Source organism: Blennius ocellaris, assembly GCF_963422515.1.
Source record: "Blennius ocellaris genome assembly, chromosome: 14".
NCBI lineage: Eukaryota > Metazoa > Chordata > Actinopteri > Blenniiformes > Blenniidae > Blennius > Blennius ocellaris.
Genome location: NC_137663.1, coordinates 17,914,993 through 17,936,604, shown reverse-complemented (window position 1 = coordinate 17,936,604; position 21,612 = coordinate 17,914,993). Strand labels below are relative to the sequence as shown.

The following is a 21,612-nucleotide window of genomic DNA, read 5'->3' as shown; positions in this document are numbered from 1 at the left end:
TCCACTGACAGTTGCTGCTCCAGTCGGCTCATTGTCTTGATCTTCCTGTCTGTTACTTCAGTTTGCTTCGCTCACACTGTGCATGTTTGCGCTTAAGCAAGCTGCTGTGTCTGATAAAATAAATAAATAAACACAACCTGACCTGTATTGAACAGGTAAGAGCTGACATTTGTGAGTGGCTGGTGAACACAGGTAAGCATGTCGCAGCTATTAAAAGAATAAGATGATTTCTCTGGGATTTCAATGTCTAAAAGTGCACCTAAATTTATTATGAAAACACCAGGTGGCCAGTTAAGTGATATTACATGTATGCTTGTGTCTGTAGGTCTGCAAAGTAGCTTCACTCCAGAATCGAATTCATTTCACAGTAATTAGTTGAATTGGCGTCTCTAAATGGATTTTTTTTTGTATCAAAATGTTGGAAAACAAATCTCAGAGAAGAGCTTTTATAACAGAGATTGCATTACATAACTGAAAACAAGGAGGGCGACTTGAGATGAATGTTCCCACATTATCATCAATAGAATCGATTCCATACGTTTTTTTGTGTGTTTTTTTTTTTAGATGTTTCATCAAAGTTGCAGATCAAAGTAAAAAGCCTGACATTAAATATGTAACAGCGAGTAACAAGAACCATGTGTTGTCCATCTCGTCACACCACCCCCCCTCCACCTCCCCCCATTTCCCATCTGTGCCCTTCAGGCCCTTGCTTTAGTCGCCTCCCACTTCCCTCTTCCTTCAGAACCCGTCTGTTTTTGTTTTCCAGCCCGGGCGCTTTGCACAGGAAACTGTATACATTGGGAGCATTCAGGAAGGCAGAGCACAGCTTTCCCGTTAGCCCCAAGTTTGGGCACACATGGAAAAAAAAAAAAGTTGGATAAAAGAGGCCAGTAATTCCTAAACCAGGAGAGAAACACAAGTCAGCTGTTCTCCTCCTTCCCTAACTTCATTTAGCAACTCTTACATAGACTCAACCTTTTAAAAAATCTCTGACACAGCACTGCTAGAACTTCATCTTTAAACACAATATTTACATAATCTTATTTGAGAAAAACTAATGTGCCTCTCTTGATGTATGTACGCCTCAGCCACAGGGAAGCCAGTGAGAAGGGGGGACTGGAATGAAGGAAAAGAGGAGGAGATAAAAAAAGGAACAGAGAGAGACTGGCTGGGGGTGAAAAAACAACAGGAAGCCGACCAGTTCTAATGCTGTTTCTGCAAATCCTTCACAGATAAAGCGGCAGACCGCCACGTCCTTCAGTCTGCAGGCGCACCATGTCTTTAGTTTGGTCATCTCCAGAAGTAATAACAATCTAAGGGACTTTAAGTTTAAACAGTGACGTCACTTCTGCTCAGCCTCCAACGGTGTGGTTAGTCAGAATGTGAGCGGATGCAGACGTTTGGGAGCTGTTTGCTGGGATCTCGATGTGGCTGCTTTTTTGACCTACAGCTTCAACCTTCCTCAGGGTCATATGGATCAGTTGCCGCACTTTCCAGGAACTTTTTGTTTTAATCACCTGGACCAATAACTGGAGCCACATGAAGAATAAAGGGACGAAGGTGAAGTCCAAAAAGAAAGGGAGTGAAAATGCGTTCGGCTGTGACCTGACAGAACATCTCCAGAATTCAGGACAAGATGGTAAACTCCATTTTTTTATGGTTCTTTTGAAATGTACATTCTCCCTTACAAGTAGATGATCAAACTACACTTTATTTCCTTCACTGATTTACATGACTGAGACATAAAGGGTAACATTTATAATGGAAAATTAGCTTTATTAGAGTTATAATTACTCAATAGATTATTAATCAACTACCTAGACATTATATGTGATAAAACTACAACCACAAAGACAAAAAAGTGTATTTACCTTCAGTCTGGTTCAAGAGTCACACAAATGCAGTGTACATGTGTGTCACATTAAGAAAGCCCATTCATTTATCAATTGGCAGCAATAAATTGTCATCTGTGGCTTAGGGTGTGGCTCTAGCATTTCTTGTGACAATGTCCTATGATGACTATAGTTCCTATGACTAGTTTAGTGTCTGACAAAAGACTGGGCGGTGCTGCTGGGAGAAAATAGCCCCTTTTCTCTCTATGCCTTACTCTTTTTTTAGAGACATAATTTGTTGTTGTTTGCCTTGGTGTGTCAAAAGAAAAGAGTGAACAGAAGTCTCCCACGTGCATATGAATAGCTGTGTTGAGGATAACTTTACTTAAAGGAAGACCTGTTGGGAGTCGGCACACTTGGAGGCGGGGCATGCAGTGCAGGAAGTGAGGCAGGAGGAGGTATGGGCTGTACCCCTATGTCATGGAAGCAGCAAACAGCCTTTAGACTGTCTGTGCCTTTTAATGAAGTGGGGTTTAGGGTATCAGGTGAAAAGTACCAGCAGACCAAGGCAAATGTTAATGTTGCAATGTTAGTATCATCCATCCATTTTAGTGTGCCACATGGATGCACGTTTACAGCAAAGCTCTAATTAGACATGTTGAGAGTGGAAATAGCTCCAGTTTTACCATCCCGGGTTCCCCACAAAAATCCAAAACAATTGTCTTTGATCAAGTTAGAACAATGCAAAAGCTGCACACTCACAGATGCAAAATAAAGCAATGTGTGGCGACTCCCCTCGCCTTTTATATTTTAAGATTAAGAGCTGAAATAAAGTTAAAAAAAGAAAAAAAAATCACGAATGATGAATGAACAAATCTACACTGGGCACAATAATGTTATGCAACCATGCATCCATTATCTAAACCACCACTAAGATGACCAGGATCTAAAAATTCATAGTTTTAGAGTGGGAAGAGCAAAACTCACAGAGAGAGAGAACAAGCAAACCCTAAACAGAGAGGCCACCAAATGTGCAGCGCAATAATGTTATGAAGCTAATATTTCCTGTATCACATGTATTAGTAAGATTTGTAGTCTACAAGGAAGTAGGACTGTTTCTCATTGCAGAAACCGAGAGCCACCAAATGACAACTTGGGAATTATTCATCATCCAGATTTCCCCCACAGACTTTGAATATCCAATAAATTCAATTAGTCCAAATGAAATTATCAGACTTCTGGTATCTTTAATGAAGACTGAGAACTCAACATCTGCCAGAAATAACCACACGCTCATTTTGAGGGACAGATTTTCGATTTTTTTTTTTTCTGTGCTTGCAAAAGATAATGGTTTTGTTGACTATCAAATGTGATGGAAATAAAACATGGAAGTTAACAAAAAAAAAAAAAATGAACAATGACAAGATCAATAGTGTTTTAAACAAAAACACTTATATTGATTGTGTCATAGCAACTACTTATTTCCACAAGAAAATTAGATCCATGACAAATCAATATTTTAGTTAAATTAAGGAGCCTTCCACCAGAAACACTATCAAACTATTTCAATATGATTCTATATTTCTTTGAACATGTAAAAACATAAAAATAAAAACAATTCTGCAATAGTTTTACGCTGGATTTGAGATGAATTGGCTATTTTATTTCCACATATGCGTATGTCAAATACAGAAGAACAAAATTCAAGATAAGATGATTTTCTCAGAATATTAATTCCCGAGCCGTTGATATTTTCTAAGTGTTAAAATGGAGTCAGCACCTGGCTGCAACCCCACAGGTAAAATACACGGAGGCTTTCAGAGCATGATGCCAAACACATCTCTGTGCTGAGCGTGATGTTTTCTAGTTGAGAAAGTGGTGTAGGTCAGTGGTCACATTTCAAAAGCCATTTTCTATTAGAGGAAATGTCGTAAGTAATACCAGCTACAAGGACTGGGTGTGTCAACTTTCCTCTGAAACAAACAAACCATTTTTAACTTCCTGTCAAAGTCCACCTACAATCACCGGCCCCAAGGAGCACAAAACAACCACGGTGGAACAAACTGCAAACGATGATGTTAACCTTACGTGCATTGTTACCAATGAAATGATACATTTACAAGCATTTCCTTTCCCTGCTGGTTCCATTATTGTGACAATCAAGTCAGATAAAAGAGAAGAACACAAACGTGTTAATGTTCCTCTCAGAGTGTATAACCAAGAGTTTTTTTCTTGAAGTTCCTCAGGTTCTGAAGAAATGCGCCGAGTTTATTGAAAAGCATGGGATTGTGGACGGGATCTACAGACTGTCGGGGGTCACCTCAAACATCCAACGTCTCAGGTAGCCATTGTATTTTCTACAAAGAGCTTCTTTAACCTTGTGATCTTTCAGAAATGACAGCTGACAGGACAAAAAAACCTTTTTATGAAATCTGTAATCATTCTTTACAAATGTTTTTGGGTTGTTTTTTGTTTTTTTTAATCTCTTACACAACGCGGAATAAATCATGTATCAAAAATAGGTGGATTTTTATTTACTTCAGTGTTTATATTTTGCTTGTTTAGCGTCTTTGTTGTAGTTTTTTCCCCTCACAACAACAACAACAGCTAACTGGGAAGACTTTCACTCTAACGAGCCACATGCTGCAGGAGTGTGAAACAATCCCTGCATTCAGCTCAATCTGTGTGTGCGTGTGTGTGTGTGTGTGTGTGTGTGTGTGTGTGTGTGTGTGTGTGTGTGTGTGTGTGTAGGCAGGAATTCTGCTCCGAGGCGTGCCCTGACCTTACAAAGGAAGTGTACCTCCAGGACATCCACTGTGTGGGTTCCTTATGTAAGCTGTACTTCAGGGAGCTTCCCAATCCGCTGCTCACATATGAGCTATACAGCAAATTCACCGTGAGTACATCCAATCATTCAATCACATCTACGCTGCATGACGATAAAGGAGGGAAATCCTGTGTGACTTGCAAGTGGGCTGACGGCAGATTTGTTCTAAATTTCTACTTTACAACGAGTGATGGACAAAATGGCAACTTCGCACATTAGTGGGGTTTACAGCATTTCAGTGTACTTGTCTCAGCTTTAGAAACACTAAATCTGATAGTTTTTACAACTTGTCTTTTTGGTTGGGTTTTTTGGGGGGGTTTTTTTCCCAGAAAAACCTTAAAGCATATAGAAATGCTCCACTTTATGAAAAACAGCCATTTCAAGATGAGGGATTGTGCAGAGAGAAAGTGCAAATGCAAACCTGCCTGCCTTACTATATTAGTCGTTTTTGTCTGTGTGGTATTCTGTTGTGAGGTTATCCTGTCAAATAAGAATTTGTTCTCATGCAACATGCCGTATTAACCACCTGATTTAAAGAGGAAAACATTCGGTTTACGACTCTTTCAAATCACAAAGGAGCTTTAACTGTGTAATCAAACAAAAAATGTTCATATTTATTCAATAAAATAACACTTAGATTTAAACAGCATGAGAACAATAAGTTGCCTGCACAATGTCTACATTTAGAGAATATTTCATGGCAGCATTTTCTGGAAGAAATAAACACACGAAAGAGAGTGTACCCATCTGAAATCTGGCTTTCTGGTCTGTGTACCTTGACTGCCCGTTTGCATAACTTGGCATCTGCGCGTCTCCTGCGGCTTGTTCCTGAGGATTGCAGCTCAACAGTATTTTTGGAAAAATTTGCCTTGCAGACAAAGTGCAGAAATAACATAACAGATCCCCATTTTTTTCCCTTTTCGATAGAAAAAGGAAAAAATAGCCTTTATCTTTTTAGATGTGCTCATTTCACGAGATCACTTCATTCTGACATTGTGTTTTGGATTGTGGTTCTGTCTGGATTCAACATGACATGCTGAATTACCTTTTATGCCTTGGCTATAACACCTGATTGCACATGTTTAACTCTTTTGTTTGTGATATTGCACAACAAGTGTAGCTATTGTCCTCGGTTATTTGGACTAGTCACGCTACTTTTGTTTTGTGCCCTCCAGTAACCTGTTTACATTTATTCAGCATGGTTCACTGAGCTGAGAGGCGAGGAAGTAACTTTAAAGACAATGCAGTTGGATCTATTTCTCCAAAAGACTTTGTTCACTTGCAATGTAGAAGAAATTGTTCAATCAGATTCTGGGATATGCGTGCAGATTCTGCATAAACTCAGTCTCTTTTATTTAAAGTACAGACATTCACTGCATGAGTACGTTTTAAGTCGATGTTAAAAATAAAAACTTTTTTTAGTCATAAATCACAAACATGATCAAAAGTATTAACAGTGCTGGCAAGGCATGGAAAACAAGCACCTTGATGTTTAAAAAACAACAACAACAACAACCTTGAATGTGATTTGAGCTGTTTGTTTCACATGCAGGAAGTCGTCTCAGTCCAGGGGGAGCATGAGAGACTATTACACCTTCAGAGGGTCATCAAGGAGCTGCCGACCTCTCACTTCAGGTGAATTGAAATCCTTTTTCATGCTCTGATGTTTCGACAAACATCCAGCTGGTGAACTGAGTCGCTGTTAAATGGGCTTCGCTTAAAATGCTTTCACTGACTCTCCTCAGGACCCTGGAGTACCTTACCAAGCACTTGGCCCACCTCGCCACCTTAAGCACTCAGACAAACATGCACACACGTAACCTGGCTTTGGTGTGGGCGCCAAATCTCTTGAGGTGAGATAACCTTCAAGGTCTACTTGAAATACTATCTGTTTGTCTTTGTGTCTACAATTAAAACCTTCTCGGGAATCCTTTAGTTGATTTAAGAAATATGCTTGGTGAACTTTTATTTATTGAATTCCAACACTTATTTCTTTAGGTCGAAAGACATTGAGGCTCCCTCGGCGAATGGAGACATGGTTTTCCAAGAGGTGCGGATACAGCAGTCAGTGGTTGAGTTTATTTTAAACCACACAGATCAGCTCTTCAGTGGCGATTTGGCACAAATTAAACCTAAAGAAGGTATGGCATTCCTAAAACAAAAACACATTCTTTTTGTTGGAGAACTTTGAGCTAATTTGTCTAAACCGAGTTGCTATCCTGCCACTCCAGGACCGAGTTTGATGTGTGGGGAAAAGTATGCCACCCTGCCCATCAGTGGTCAGTGCGGGCCGATGAAACTGATGAGCCTGGAAGAAGCTCAGGCTCGCTCCCTGAGTCCAAACCACCCTGTGCATCGAGAACGTCAGCGAGAGAACAGCCTGCCTGACACGAGCACCGCCACCCTCTATCACACTGTCATAGACATATCAGACAACAAGTGAGTCACTGCGAATACAATTCGCAACTTTTAGACACTGTGTGTTTGTTTACTTGATCTCAACTTGTCTCCGAGAAGAAAGCTCTCTGGGAAGTCAAAGAGATGGAAGTCCATCTTCAATCTTGGGCGGTCTGTGGACTCAAAGGGAAAACTGAGCCGGAACGGTAGCGTGTTCATAAGAGCACAGGGGATAACAGGTAAAGCCCCCGATGGGAACATTAGCAATCTAATCTCTATCTCTAACACTTCTACAAATTTAAAAAAGACAATCTTCTGTCTGTGTTTTATATTTAAGTTGCAATCCCTGTTGTCTTTTTTCCTTAGAAAAGGCAGCTCTGCGTCCATCCAGGAGCATGGAGTCCTTGTGCTCCTTACCAACAGGTGAGACTAATGGTTTATGTGTAATATATAACAGTGCAGTATTTTCAAACACGGCGCAAAATGAGATTGTAATTCACAAAAATTCAAACCTTCACTGCCTCCTTATGAAATGGAGCCCTTGTGTCTATTATTAGTCATTTGTGATCACTTGTGTAATTTCTTCTGCACAGACGATGACAGAACAGGAAACAACAGCACACCCGGTGGAGCCGACAGCCTTTTTATTCCGGATGTAAAGTCCAGAACACTGGGATCTGACTCACTCTATGACCTCAGCGAACATGACCAGAACTGGGAGTTTAAAGGGACCAAATCTGGGGGCGCCACGGGTGGCTGGACCTCCAGTCTGAACCAGAAGGGGTCGCCAGGTGCTTCTTCGCCCCCGACCAAATCACTGCCAGAGCAGCTTAAAGTGTTTAAAGGCGATGACCTCGGAGGCTACAAGCCCACCTCTCCAAAGAACAGGAGGATGCTTTACTCGGGCTCCTCCCACAACAGCTCCTCCAGGCCCTCTTTTCCAGGGAGCTTCTTCCCACTGGAGTCCTCGCCAAGGCATCAGCGCCGGGCCGTTAACATATCTGAGCCCTTTGCTGTGTCCGTACCCCTGCGGGTGTCGGCAGTGATCAGCTCCAACAGCACACCATGCAGGGCCCACGCCAAAGACAAAGCGGCTACCCTGAAACCCTCCAAGGAGACTTTAGAGCCGAGCAGCAGCAGTGGAAAGAGCAACACTTTCCCTCAGCTGGAACCAAAGAAACAGGAAGGAGCAGAGAGGAAAGATAAAGACGACCTGACCTCAAGAGCATTGCTGCCGGGTGAGAACATCTTCCATTATCACATTTTAAAATGGACTATTGTGATTTTAGGTTTATACATGAGTAACAGGATGAAAAAAACAATCACGTTTGTTTCAGATACCAGCAAAGAAGTGACAGCAGAGGCCCAGGTGGGGAGGAATCTCTCTGAACTGGAATCTCTGTCCTCTGCAAGTTCAAATGAAGGCAAAAACTCAGCGCCATCTCCTGGGAAAGAATCACACAGTGAACACAAAGACGAAGAACTGGTAAATTTAAAACTAAAGCTTATATTTGTTTCATATAGGATAGACAAGTTAGATGTACATTCAGATTTATAGTGTAAGCCAGTAAAAAAAACCAGTATGAAGCCAACAACCATTTTTGTGATGATCAAAACTTGACCAACACTTTGTATTTTTACCAACACATTGAAAGGTGATGTCACTTCACCGATATATAACCGGGACTGTTTTTCTGATTCTCAGGACAAAGGAACAGAGTTGTGGTCTGGCCATGAGCTGAAGATAACCGAACCAGAGATGGACTTGCGAGATGACAAGTTTAAAGCTGCTAATAGTGCGGGGGCCTGTGAGAACACTAAGTTAACGATGGACGTCAAGTCGAAGCGAAGCCGCAGCTCTCCATCTCTGACCTTGCTGTGCATGGAGCCAACTCCAAATACCTCGACGGCTCATGCGGCCAGCGCTGGATTCAACTCTGCAAGGAAACAACCCTCAGAATCCGATATCTTATTTTCCCTTCACAAAACATTTGATACTTCCAAAGAAAAAACACCCAAAGTGTGGCCCGCTGACCCCGTGGATAAAAAAGAAAAAATGTTACGCGTCAACAAAGATGAGCCAGTTTTCACCAAGCCGTTACGGCTTCCGCTGAAGGAGACCAACTTAGATCGCATCATCACAAGTCCTTTGACGATCAAGGATGTTCCAGTGGTCACAAGCTTTTTGGGAGCAGACAACGCAGACACGAAATCTCAAAGACGTGAAGCTCGTCAAGAGCATCATAAGAGAAGTGTGCTTGCTGCGGAGGAGCTTATCAAGAAGCTTTCTTTGAGTTTGGAGGAGAGGCACAACACGCTGGAGCTGCCGAACCTCGACGATGACGAAGGATGTGGAGGGAACTCCGAGGAGCTGGAGTTGATGGAGTCATGGGAGGATCTTACCTCCTCTAAGCAGTGGGTTACAAGCCCTCTCCATTCACCTGATGTGGAGACGTTATTCAACCAGCTCTCGCCCTTCAGCTCGCTTGGGGAGACGGCGAGTTCGGAGGCAGGGCAGTTTTCATCTCCTTCAGATGATAATACCAAACGATCCATCACCGAGAGCGCCGAGAACTTCTCCGGAAACATTCCTCAGACTGCAAACAGTAAACCGGATGCCAAATTGACACATGTGCCATCAGCGCCTGCACGGATGAGCAGCAATTACACAATGCAACCTCAAGTGGGAAAGTGCAGCACAACTAAACAGAAGAATACAGCATCATCTCACAGATTTAACAGGCAGTTGTCTTATGAGTCAACAACCACTGTTAAACGGGAGGAAAACTGCTTCTCTAAGCACCGACCTTATTCTCTTAATTTAGACCTGGGCCATCGATACATCAGAGATATCTCTAATCAACAAAATCCAAATTCATCGGAGCTTCCCTCCTGTCAGAGAGGATTTCTGAGCTCATCTGGGACTGTAAACAATGGGCTTCCCTCAGATCTGGAGCTGTTTCTCAGCGATCAGCAGGCGCCTCTACGAAGAAACTCGGCGCCGGTCAGCGTGGCGTCCGTGCGTACCGCGTTCATGATCAAAACATGCCAGGCCAAGGCTGTGCCGGTGGTCCCTCCGAAGGTGCAGTACAGTCAGATACCTCACTCCAGACAGGAGAATGACGTCCATGTGGTGAAGGAACAGGAAAAGGAATACACTAAAATGAGCGCAGAGAAAAATAATTCTGTTCCTCCGATGATGTCGGATCTGAAGGAGGAGTTGGAGAATAAAGAGCCTCATGCGACTCATGAGAAAACTGCTGAGAGTGGGAAGGCCCCATCCACCCCTGAACTGCCAGTCATCACCAGGAGACACGCCCCCAGTCTGGAGGTGTTTGTAGACTGTCCCAGGCCCAACAGGGGAAACCTCCTGCAAAGACCGTCCTTTCGGAACAGACAGAGACCTCAGAGTCTCATCCTGCTCAGCCCTCCGTTCCCCTTCATGGACTATCCGTCGTCAGGGGACGACGGGAAGCTCCTTTCAACCATCAAGAGCCTGAACGACCCATCAGCTGTGAATGTGTTCTCCAATGAAGGGACAGAAAACTTAAGAACGGCTGATGGGATCGCTCTTCAAAACAAAATGACTATTCCAAAAAGTGGACAGAGACTGGAAACATCCACCAGCTGCTTTTATCAGCCACAGAGGAGATCCATGATATTTGACAGCAGGAGCCACAGGCAGATCGAATGACTGGAGGTGCTTTCATTGACTGTTCAGCTCTTGTCTATGTAAACGGATACACTACATAAAGAATCACACTGTGGAAAATGAGAGGAGGATAACTAGATGACAAGTAGATGATGGGATTTTCATTTGTTCAGATTGAATCATAGTATCTAAGATACATGAAGCCATTAAAGCCCAACTAAAATGCTTCAAACAAGTACTTTCTTTTACACTGAACTGCTTTTTTTTTTCCACATCTGGGCAATTATAGTTTTGCATGATGCATTACTAGATAATGGAACTAATCTGGTGACATGAATTGGGCCAGTTTAACTCATTGGGAGTTTCATTGGCGACATCACAAGACACTTCACAGATAAATCAAATCTTGAGGAAAACCCCAACAATTCCATATGAGTAAGCATTTGCAACAAGCACAAAGAAGCCTGTGGGAGATTTCTACTGCGATTCTTAAAAATCATATTAAAACTTAAGAACGTCAACGTACACAGACTATATTTGGCACAACAAATCCAATTTGTCTAACATACTGCCAGAATTCCTCGACTGATTAATAATGCAGTCATTGTGATGGACACTTTTCAGAAGTTAAAATCTGAATTTCAGTCCAACATATTTTGTGAGGTAATAGTTTATTGTTAAAGACATGCTGGCAAGCATTATAGTACATTTTAAGACATTTCAGAAACATTAATTTGTCCAAGGCCCACTAATCAGTTTTATCCAGAAGTTTCTGTCAGTTTTGGAAAAACATTCAGAAAAATTATGTTAAAATGTTCAATGACGATTAAGGCCTCCATCAAAACCTTCCTTATGTATAAACTGTGGTGTTTTATGCAAAGATATATTTTAGATCATAGGAGCTTATTGTGCAGTAAGAGGCTCAGGTGAGTAAGAGGTGCACCCCTTTAAAGAAACCCAAGATTCATCAGAGGGCTTATGAGATGATGAGTAGGGTAGCAATCAAAGAATTTATGACAAAGTATGCATAATTGTTCCTCATAAATAGTTTTAGCCTTATCCAAGTGCTCAAAAAGACAAAGTTCAATATGTGGAGGAAGCTGGGAACGTGGTATTATATTGCGAGGGTGCGGTTTAGGCTTGGAAGACTATTAAGTTTAAATAAAATGTTTACCTTTTTCATAAAGCACTCGTGATGTTTCACAAACTTTAAAATGTGTTTTTCTAAGGCTCACTGAAGAAGAATCTCATCTGAAAGTATTTGCTGCTCACATACAATCTGAACCTGAGGCAGTTTTGGGAACTTCATATTTCTTTGGTATCCACAGTATTAATCATATTCAGAACTCGTTTGAGCTCCTTCTCTAGCCCAGATGAGTCAGGTTATTATGAGTTTAAAGAAAACACAGACATCCCACGGCCCTCAATATGAAGCCAGATTGAAAATTCTTCACACACATGGACTAAAATCATTCTTCATTAACACTAAATAATTGTAAATGTGCCATAAGAGTTCGTTAAAAAAAACACACAACTGTTAAACAGTGTATTAGTCATGAATCTCAGTTATTTATTCTTTATCTACTCATACATGATGTACACGTGATATTTTTACATTATACTATATGAATGGCTCTGTAATAAGCTGATGCCAATGTGATTTTACGTGGGTAATATTTAAAAGGAGTTTTTTTATTTCTTATTTGAATACATCAGAAGTTTTATTCATAGTATTTAGCCACAGAAGAATTTATATTAATGAGTAACTTGTTGTTGTAGATTTTTTTTGTTACGATTTTGAGAGTAAAAACCTGCTTTATAGAAAATACGTTGTTTTTTTTTAACCATTTGGTGTTAACAACAGGTGAAATTCTGCAGCTGCTCGTCACAGGATAAACTGGATGCTGACTGTGTGCATGCTGACTGTATTCACCGTGTTTGAACTTTGCTTTGCGTCAAAGTCAGATGCTGCCATGTGCTGATTTTCGTCTCTTTTATTTGATGCCATTACCTTTTTGTGAGCGAAACCCTTTAAATGCAACAGTCGTGGTGTTACATTGTATTTAAGATACTCTGGATGTTGTGTCGCTTGCAGTGTGTTGACACTGCGGTTTGGTTGGACTGAGTGAATGAATACATTCTTTTATTCCCCAGTGTTAATGAAGATTTCAGTGGGATTCTTTTTTTTTTTTACATATATATTTTGTAACTCTTGTGAACTTGTTCTTACTGAAAGTGATTGGAGTGTGTGTGTGTGTATTTGTAAGAAGAACACCTGAGTTGATAATTGTGAGATGAGTGCTTTGTGTTGATCATTCTGAAATAAAGTGATCTGCATAAGATGTGTGATGAGATTTGTTACAAAAGAGTTATGACAATAAAATTATGACATCAAACTGAGGTTGTGTGTTGATATCTAACTCTGAGGTGTTCGATGAATCAGCTCAAAAATATATTTTATTTGGTGAAATGTTAAGCCGAGAGCATTCTTTAACATCACATTTTAGATGCACCACATGGCTATATTTCACACTGTGAATTAGTTACTGAATACCAGAGAAAATTATTACATAATTCTATATAATTAGTGACTCAGTGAAATGTGTTTGTTGCTTTTATTGCTCACGTGAAGTGAAGATTAAGACATTTTATTCACCATCACAAAAACTACAAAAATTATTACTTATCATCTGTAAAATCCAACTTTTTTTTCTATCTAAATCTTTGCTTTATCACTTTTTTAAATTGCCCTTTAAAATATTTAATCTAACTGGTCAAAGGCACAAGTTCTACATAGTGAAATAACCATAGTTACTATAAATGACTGTGTGGTTTAGTAATCCACTGGGTAATAATAAGGTTCACACCGTCTCATTGAATGTGCATTCTTTTGGTTTTTCTTGGGAGTCTTGAACATTTCATAACTTTCTTTCCTTCACAAAGAAGCACAGTGAAAGCATGAAAACAGAGATTGGGGTGCTGCTTCTGCCTGAATGAGGAGTATTTAAGGGGCCCCCAACATGTATGAGGCCCTATGGGATGTGATTCTTAGACCCAGCTGCATGCATTATAGGAGACAGAGATGTTTTACTTCACATGATTAGCGGTGAATGGTGACAAAATAGTAAATTATAGTTGAAAAAGAGGATTAAAGTGTTATGAAAAAATGTTTCGAATCGCGGGTGTACACATCCTCCAACGAGCCGAGAAGCTCCGTGTTTTTGCCACCAGATGACGCTCCTGCTCCACACGCGCCTCCGGTTAAACAGGCGTCGGGGCTGAACACTGGGAGGGAAAGTGTTTGCGTCAGGTACGTGGAGGACACATCTCAGTGCACACACACTCACTGAGGTGGAGCAGTAGCAGGTGGCCTCTCATTCGCTCCACAAAAAAACAAAACAAAAACGCAATCCCCCGGGGGGACATCGGCAGTGGGTACGTGTACGCGCGCTTCCCCTGTGCGTTATTTTGGCCAACTTGGACCACCTGTTATCAAATAAACGTTGTACGTTTTGAATTGCGTCCTCGTGTTAAAACTGAACCAAAAATCCAGGCACTGGACACAAAAATCATCGTAGTTCATAAATTACCAAACTATATTTCGTCACCACATGGACAGCAACGTAACGCGTGATGGTGTACTATATGCCTCATACAACATTGTGTGTTTTTCAAATACTTGATATCAGACCTCACTCATACGTTTTACCACCTACTACAGCCTTTTATTTACATTTTATATTTCAAATAGGAGATCACAGCCCGTTACGCTGCTTACAGCATTCAGATCATTACGCAGGACTTTCTGATCCCAACATCCATGCTCACACACATGGAACAACTGCACATGTGCACATGGCACAATCAAACGCTGGCAGAAAAACTGCACTGTAGTTTTGTCATAATGCCACATCAAATATTTGGTCCATAGTCACACGCAGAGGCATTCATTCTGCACCCGCGGCAACGCTGGCAGAGGTCTCTTCCATGTCTGCGCAGTTCATTATTTCCCGACCTTTGACACTCCTTGTGTATGGGCCGAGAATTAAAAAGGCGTATTCTCAGCACACTGAAAAAGGCACGCAGGGCACGGTGCGCGCGTTGAATATTCAATTAGCGCGGGGGGGACTGAGGAGAAGTGGAGCTGCGTGCCAGTCCTTCATCTTACATTACTGATTAGCTGTTGAACAGATTATATACAGCTGGATGGGTTCAAATGTTGCAGCAGAAAACAGTTGGAGTTCAAAGCATTGACGAGAGGTTTCCTTCCTTGGCACTTCAGCTCAACACACACATCAACAAGAGCTCCAAAGATGAGACACGAGCTGCTGTTCCGTTTTATAAGACTGGCCAAAACCTGAACCCAATTTGACTCTTTAAGTGTAGATTAAGCTGTTAAAATGAAACTGTAATAGAATACATGTGATAGTTAACATGCACCAGACAACGAACACGTGCTCTTTTCTATTTTACCATTCCAAATAACTTTTATTAGATTGTTTATTTCTGTATTTCTAAACCAAGTCGTGCCTGACTGTGCGTTTAAACGGTAAATGCAGCTACAAGCAAAAATATAAAGTCATAAAACATAGCATAAAGTAGTATACTGTAAACACAAAATACCATTTAATCATTAAATACTTGTTTAAAAACTTAGACAAAGATATCCTTGCTCAATTTATCATTAACTGTGTTTTCACGGTGAAGTTGGAAGTCTGGAACAGCTCGCGATTGTGTATTTAAAACGTGTAAATAAACACGTTATAAACGCATTAAAGTGTTTAAAAGTTTATAAAGTGTTGCATTTAAGTTTGCATGTTAACTTGTTAAAGTTTAGTCCGAACTTTTGTTAAGCTGGATAAGTTTAAAGTTGTTGAATGTGCAGTGCCACAGCAAGCCACGCGGGTCCAAAAGAGCTCTCATTGAGAAGCCACGTGTCCGTTTCCAAAGCCTCTCCAACTTAACCACCTCCTTTGTACGACTAACCCACATCGGCAGCGTCCCTCCACATAAAGGGATTTGCAATTTCAAGATATTTCAGCTTAAATGTTTTTGACAGTTCCCTCGCTTTTACCTCGGCTTGGTTATTTTAACTGTGCCAAATGGGTCACCTTGGGTTGCTGTCTGCGCGCAAAGGGCTTTTGCGCGCATTCAGTCTGAATTTTTTCCAACTTTCCTTGACGGGGAAACCAGCTGCTGGTCGTGAAAAGACGGCTTATTAATTGTCCTTTGTCATGCAGAATTGCTTGATTTCTAAAGAAACGTACAAAGGCTCTTTTTCAGGATTCAAGTATTTTGTTTCGTGCGTATTTTCAAACCATCGAATCAGCTGCAGCGCCGCGCCGTCTACCAGACTCTCAGGTACTGACTGCCTGCTCCCTTTGTCCCCTTTTAATGCTGTTGTAAATCGTGCAGACTGATTTGTTACAAGCTGTTCTTTTAATCTGATAGATAAGAGACATGTCAAAGAAAAGCCGTAAATAAAAAATTAGCCGGGATAAAGACAAGGGCGAGTCTGCTAGATGGGCGCCTGTTGACTCAAGCGGCTCTCCAGCGTCAGGGGAGCCCTCTCCTCAGCTCCGTCAAGGTTACGTCCACAATTCCCTTTTCTTCTTTTTTAAAAAGACACCGTAGTCCTTTTTGCTTCAATGAATTGATCGGCACAAAATTAAGAATAAATAAATTGAGCATTTGGAGCACCGAGCGTATAAGCTCCCCCAGGGCGCATACCCCCGGGCTATTGAATGGATAAAGGGCGCTTTGCAGAGGACGTTGTGAGCAAAATGGGGCTCTATGGTGCAATTAACAAAATAGTCTAATCCCATATCTTAACAAATGCAAATATTGGAGTTTTGTTAAAATGGTTAAGTGAACAATTAAATGAAAGTTTACAAGTGAAACTTCACATCCAAAAGGCACACCGACGCAGATAAGGTGCTGTACGCAATTTAAAAACAGTTTTTACTCTCTTTTAAAAAGTACATAATACGTTTATATACAGGCAAATATCATTTAAAGCCTATTCAGCATGTGAAATATATTTCTGACAGCCAAAGCTTCAGCCAGAGAGCAGCTGCAGCGGTGCGTAAAACCCAGAACTGAAACTAGACGCCAAACCCCCGGTTTGGTTTTTACCAGTATACTTCATCGTGAAGTCAGTATATTATAAATGGTCATTTTAAATAATGCACATGCACTGTTTTTGACACATTTTTACTTTGAATAGCATTTTAAAAAAATGTCCTCAAGGCAAAAAATATGTTCGAGCTTGCTGCGCATTACCTATTTCACTTGAAATATTTCTTCTTTGTGCTTTAAATTATCATAGCAAAAAAGAAAATTGCATAGACATTTAAAAATATGAGTTTGTACTTGAATAATAATAATATTGGCCGACTGTGAGGAGGGTTAAAACACACCTGGAGCTCATAAAACCGACAATAAACTTGACCACTGCTGCGTTAACAATAAGGACAATATGGGTCATGGCGCCAAACTGGGTCCTTACCCCGTTTATTTTCATGTTAGATCAACATCTTAAGATATGCGCACTCCTGATGCACCATTATGCACCCACAGTGATTATTAACTCAGTCACACGAGACGGATCATTTCAGGGATGAAACTTCAAAAGAGCTCCAAAGGGCCGGGTAGTGATATCTGGGATGAGTGTCCCCCGGGGAAAGCACTTAAGAGGACCCCATAATAATGCCTTTATCACTTGTTGGTAATAAAGATTATGAGGTGTTTGATTTACTTCTTAAGCTCACACCCTCCAATGTGCTCCAGAGTCACACAAAAACACTTCGCTCTTTTACAAATCAAAGGCCGGTGCGCAGATCCAAATAAGATAATATTTATATTCACCCCGAGATCTGATTAACCACTATAATCGCAGTTTGAATTATGTTGAGCACATTGTGTACACGATAGCTTCAGCGTAAAGCAAAAGAACATAGAAATATATCGTTTTAATTCAGAGAAAGAGTGAATGTTGCGCCTGAAAAGGCCGAGTACATTCTGCACATCCGCGCGTTTCCACATACGCACGGCCAACGACAGTTAGTGTAAATTATGGTTTCTACTTTGACCACAGACTCTAACTCTATGTTGGAAATTATCTTAGGGTCTTCACATTGCGCTTTTTCTTTTTCTTGAACTTGTTTCCCAACTAATAAAACCATACTGGGTTCATGTGCGTCTTTGCGCGCACAGAGTTGTGCGCAAAAACAATATTCAACACGACAACATACCGCTCAGAAATATTTTTATTTAAGTATCAACATTTTTAAATAAATAAATACTTTTCAAATACACTGAAGATATATTTTCAGAGTGGTCTCAGCCATGTGACGGAGGGGTTATTAATTTCTCTCCAAATTTCCATATCACAGTTCCATCCACAGAATGAATCTAACCAGTATTCATCCAGTGTAGTACAAAATATTGTCTACCCCAAAATACTAAAAAAAACAAACAATGGTGCTCTTTCTTTTGGGGTTTGTCTTTACAAATATGCCTACCATACTTATCGGATTGGCAACAACAATTGACTGTTTTCAGAAAAAAACTACATACAAAACGTACAACAGGTATACATCTATACAATAATTCAGGGCAATTCCCTGATTAAATATTCTCTGTTTATGTACAGACGACTGAACGTAAGTGGAACAGTCACTTTTTTTTTGGCAGTATTCAAAATCATTAGGAGCAAACTTTTTCAGATGGACTGAAAAGGAGAGTTCAGGGGGAGACAGACAGATCCACATCCTCCTTTTCGGATGAGGATGGAGATATGGGAACGTCATCATCCTCTTCCTCCGAGCATCTTGCGGTTGACAGGGATGAGCACTTGCAGTTGTGTGATCCAGTCCTTTGGCTGCTGCTCTTTCCCTCCTTTTTGTGCTTCACTCTGCGGTTCTGGAACCAGATTTTCACCTGTTTCTCAGACAAGTTCAGATACGTGGCGATCTCGATGCGCCGCAGTCTGGAGAGGTACATGTTGGAAGTGAACTCTCTCTCCAGCTCCAAAAGTTGCGTGCTGGTGAAGGCGGTGCGCATGCGCTTGCTGCTCTGAAGTTTGCCGTTGCTGTTTTCTGTGAAAATATGAGGGACTGTCAGCCAGGGTGATAAAATTGAAATGCATGAAATGTAATGTTGACTTCATCCAAAAGTTAATCAATGCTGTACTCACCGATAGAAATGCAGTGGAACTGCCGCGGGTCTGGTACTGTGTACGCAGCCTGGTATATCCCGGGTGCGTGGCTGAGGTTGACGCTGTTGGATGAAGAGTGTTGCCTGGACAGAGCTGAGTGGCAGTACTGTGAGCTGAAGGGGGGAAAAGACGCCTTCAGGAGCGGCAGTGTCGGTGGGGACGGGTGGAGCTGAGAGGCGGTCATGCACAGCGGGCAGAAGCACAGCAGCCCGGCTTTCCTGGAGTGGCAGGAGCCCGGGAGCCCGTGTGGGTGGTGCGGCGAGTGCACGGCGTACGGGAATAACGGCGGGTTGTTCTCGTTCCCCTTGTCATTCGTCTCCCTTAGAATCAAGGAATCCACAAGAAAAGACCTCGGCATGTCTGCGAACTTGTTGCTCAGCTTGTTTGGAGTCGGAGCTGATGCGCGGTCGGTGGTGTCAGTGCTCTCCTCTGGACGGTGGACAGCGAAGTGGTGCTGAAGGCGCACAGCCTCGCCTTAAATAGCTGCCGGTGGACTCGGTTCGGCCATGTGACGGTTACGCTGTAAGCGGCCAAGAGCTCTCAATAGGGTTTTGTGCCTTTCTCTCGGCATTCCCACTGCACGCTTCCCCATTATTTCACTTGTTAACTAAATGAACTGCATAATGTAGTCTATTCTTGTCAGCCCCACCCACGCCGCAAGAGGCGGCACTGCCCATTCTCCCTTTTATCATCTCTCTCATTTTATCATAGAGAAGAGCTTAAATTTGAGATAGAAAACGTTTCTGTCGCATTTGGAAAGCCAGAGTGAATTCAAGTTTTGTCTTAGAGTTGAAACAAGCATGCGGCTAAAGGTTGTGCCCGAAATCGTGTCATAATATCAAAGGAAAGAAAAAAAAACAAAACTGCTGTAAGTATACATTTAAATGTTTCACTTTTTAGTATTACAACTATGAAAATCACAGGGTCAGTTTGGTGAGACTATATACAAGAAAGTGTCAAATGTACCGTCACAAATTCCAAGATGACACATGCATACACAAAATTCTCGCACTACTTTTCATCTGATGCGCATAATTATTTTTACGCATCCTGACAAGTCTCCTGTACTTGTGTGGCTTCTTTACCGACAGCGTGGAGCGCAAACATAAACGCAACAGCTGAATGTAAAGTTTATGCATACCCATTTTAGGGTTAATGTGTCATTTCTGGGCACAAAAAAGGGACAAGTCATTGCCTGAAGGCAGTGCTGTTAAAGAGCAGTGATTAATTCCTTTGCTCGGGCCCCTGCCGAGTCGGGGGAAAGAATATGTAAAAATAACCAGGTTTTCACTCTGCGGCCCTTATTGAATGTCATTGTGGAGGGTTTTCAATGAGAGAGAAAGAGAGTCGAATTAAAGTGTGTGACAGCGGCGGATAGACGCAACAAAGGCGACTCTGTCATAGAGGAGCCCAATGCTCTGCGCGTCAAGCCCCCGCCTCGCACTCTGATTGAATTAAGTAATAGGAAAACATTTTCTTTCACTTTAAGGCTTTCTGAACAAGACCTTCAAAGAACTCGGCCCCGTAATATGTGAGTAAATACTGGAATGTGATGCCTCTTCTTCCGAGCTCACTTGTATATTCTTCCTTTCGCAAAATGTGTAAAATAACCTTTAAAAAACCAAGAATAAATCTTGCACAAACAAACCCATAGATTTCAAGTAAAGGACATTTAGAGTTTGAAACATCTGTTTGGATCTTCCTTTCATAATTGACATGTAATTCCTTTTTTAAATATTACAGTGAAAAAGTAACACCTTCTCCCTGGTCTATGGTGTTTTACGCAAAATCTTTCACATATTGTCACGTCCTGCGCATCAAGCCCAGCTCCAACACATACCCACATGACGGTGTGATGCTATCTCACCGTCTCTCCCTATGAAAGAGGCTTAATGTGCTCAGCTTCACACTAATCTTCCATAAAAAAGCCAGACCTGTAATTAGGTTGCACCATTAAAGTAGGTACAAATTAGGAGCGGTTAAACCCTTTAACGAGATATAGTCATTAGGACAAAAACCTGTAATATCTGCGAGAGCCATTTTCATTTTTTGTATTAGTGTCTCCTTTCATTCCATGCCAGGAATTAGCCATTAACTTGTCTGTCAATCTTGCCTCAATCTCTGAAACCTGTAAATACAATTTTGTCGCTTTTATTCCGATTCCTAATTAGGTAATAAGTTAATGACATGTTTTCATCAAACACTATTCTTCTCATGAAAAGCTTACCGGGTTGTGCTGGGAGGGACGACAAATGTGTCTATTTTGCATCCCTGTGCGTAAATGCTTCAGATTTAAAATGAATTATGTTCGGATGCGTCTCTTTTTTTTTTTCCCTGCCGGGCAGAGCCTGTACTCGGTGGCAGGTTGATGCATTGCTCAACATAAAGATGTTATCAAAGGCCCTAATTTTCAAATTATGTACAGCAGCCATCCCGTGGATAGGAATAGAGGTTCCATGGGTCGTCACGCAGGGAGGCTCATCCTAATTTGCAATCCCAACTGGAGACTGACAAATAGTTTTGACCTCCCTCTGGAGGCGCGGGCCAGAAGTGCAAAGAATCTCATTCTCCATAATCACTTGTTACTGAGATAAATAATCGAGGAAAATAGCCCACTCACATTATAACAACCCTGTTGCATTTCTGCAAAAGCTCCAAGCTAAAAACAAAAAAAAAGACATGTATA

The 21,612-nt window shown here is 41.4% G+C and overlaps 2 protein-coding genes across 2 annotated transcripts; one reads left to right on the top strand and one right to left on the bottom strand.

Annotated features, from left to right (window-relative positions):
* Window positions 1–1,346: 1,346 nt before the first annotated feature.
* arhgap31 (Rho GTPase activating protein 31) lies at window positions 1,347–13,089 on the top strand. Its single transcript, XM_080508934.1, has 12 exons — window positions 1,347–1,639; window positions 4,071–4,173; window positions 4,584–4,728; window positions 6,212–6,294; window positions 6,405–6,512; window positions 6,658–6,800; window positions 6,891–7,098; window positions 7,177–7,295; window positions 7,423–7,479; window positions 7,650–8,294; window positions 8,394–8,542; window positions 8,762–13,089. Exons 1-12 carry the CDS (start codon window positions 1,540–1,542, stop codon window positions 10,748–10,750), a joined length of 3,849 nt encoding a protein of 1,282 aa, XP_080365060.1. The 5' UTR covers window positions 1,347–1,539; the 3' UTR covers window positions 10,751–13,089.
* Window positions 13,090–18,454: 5,365 nt separating this feature from the next.
* gsx1 (GS homeobox 1) lies at window positions 18,455–19,434 on the bottom strand (the record flags this gene model as incomplete). The annotated part of the gene is given in 4 exon segments (XM_080509553.1): window positions 18,455–18,807; window positions 18,906–19,323; window positions 19,326–19,415; window positions 19,417–19,434. Coding segments are annotated over 4 exon segments (879 nt in total).
* Window positions 19,435–21,612: the final 2,178 nt, after the last annotated feature.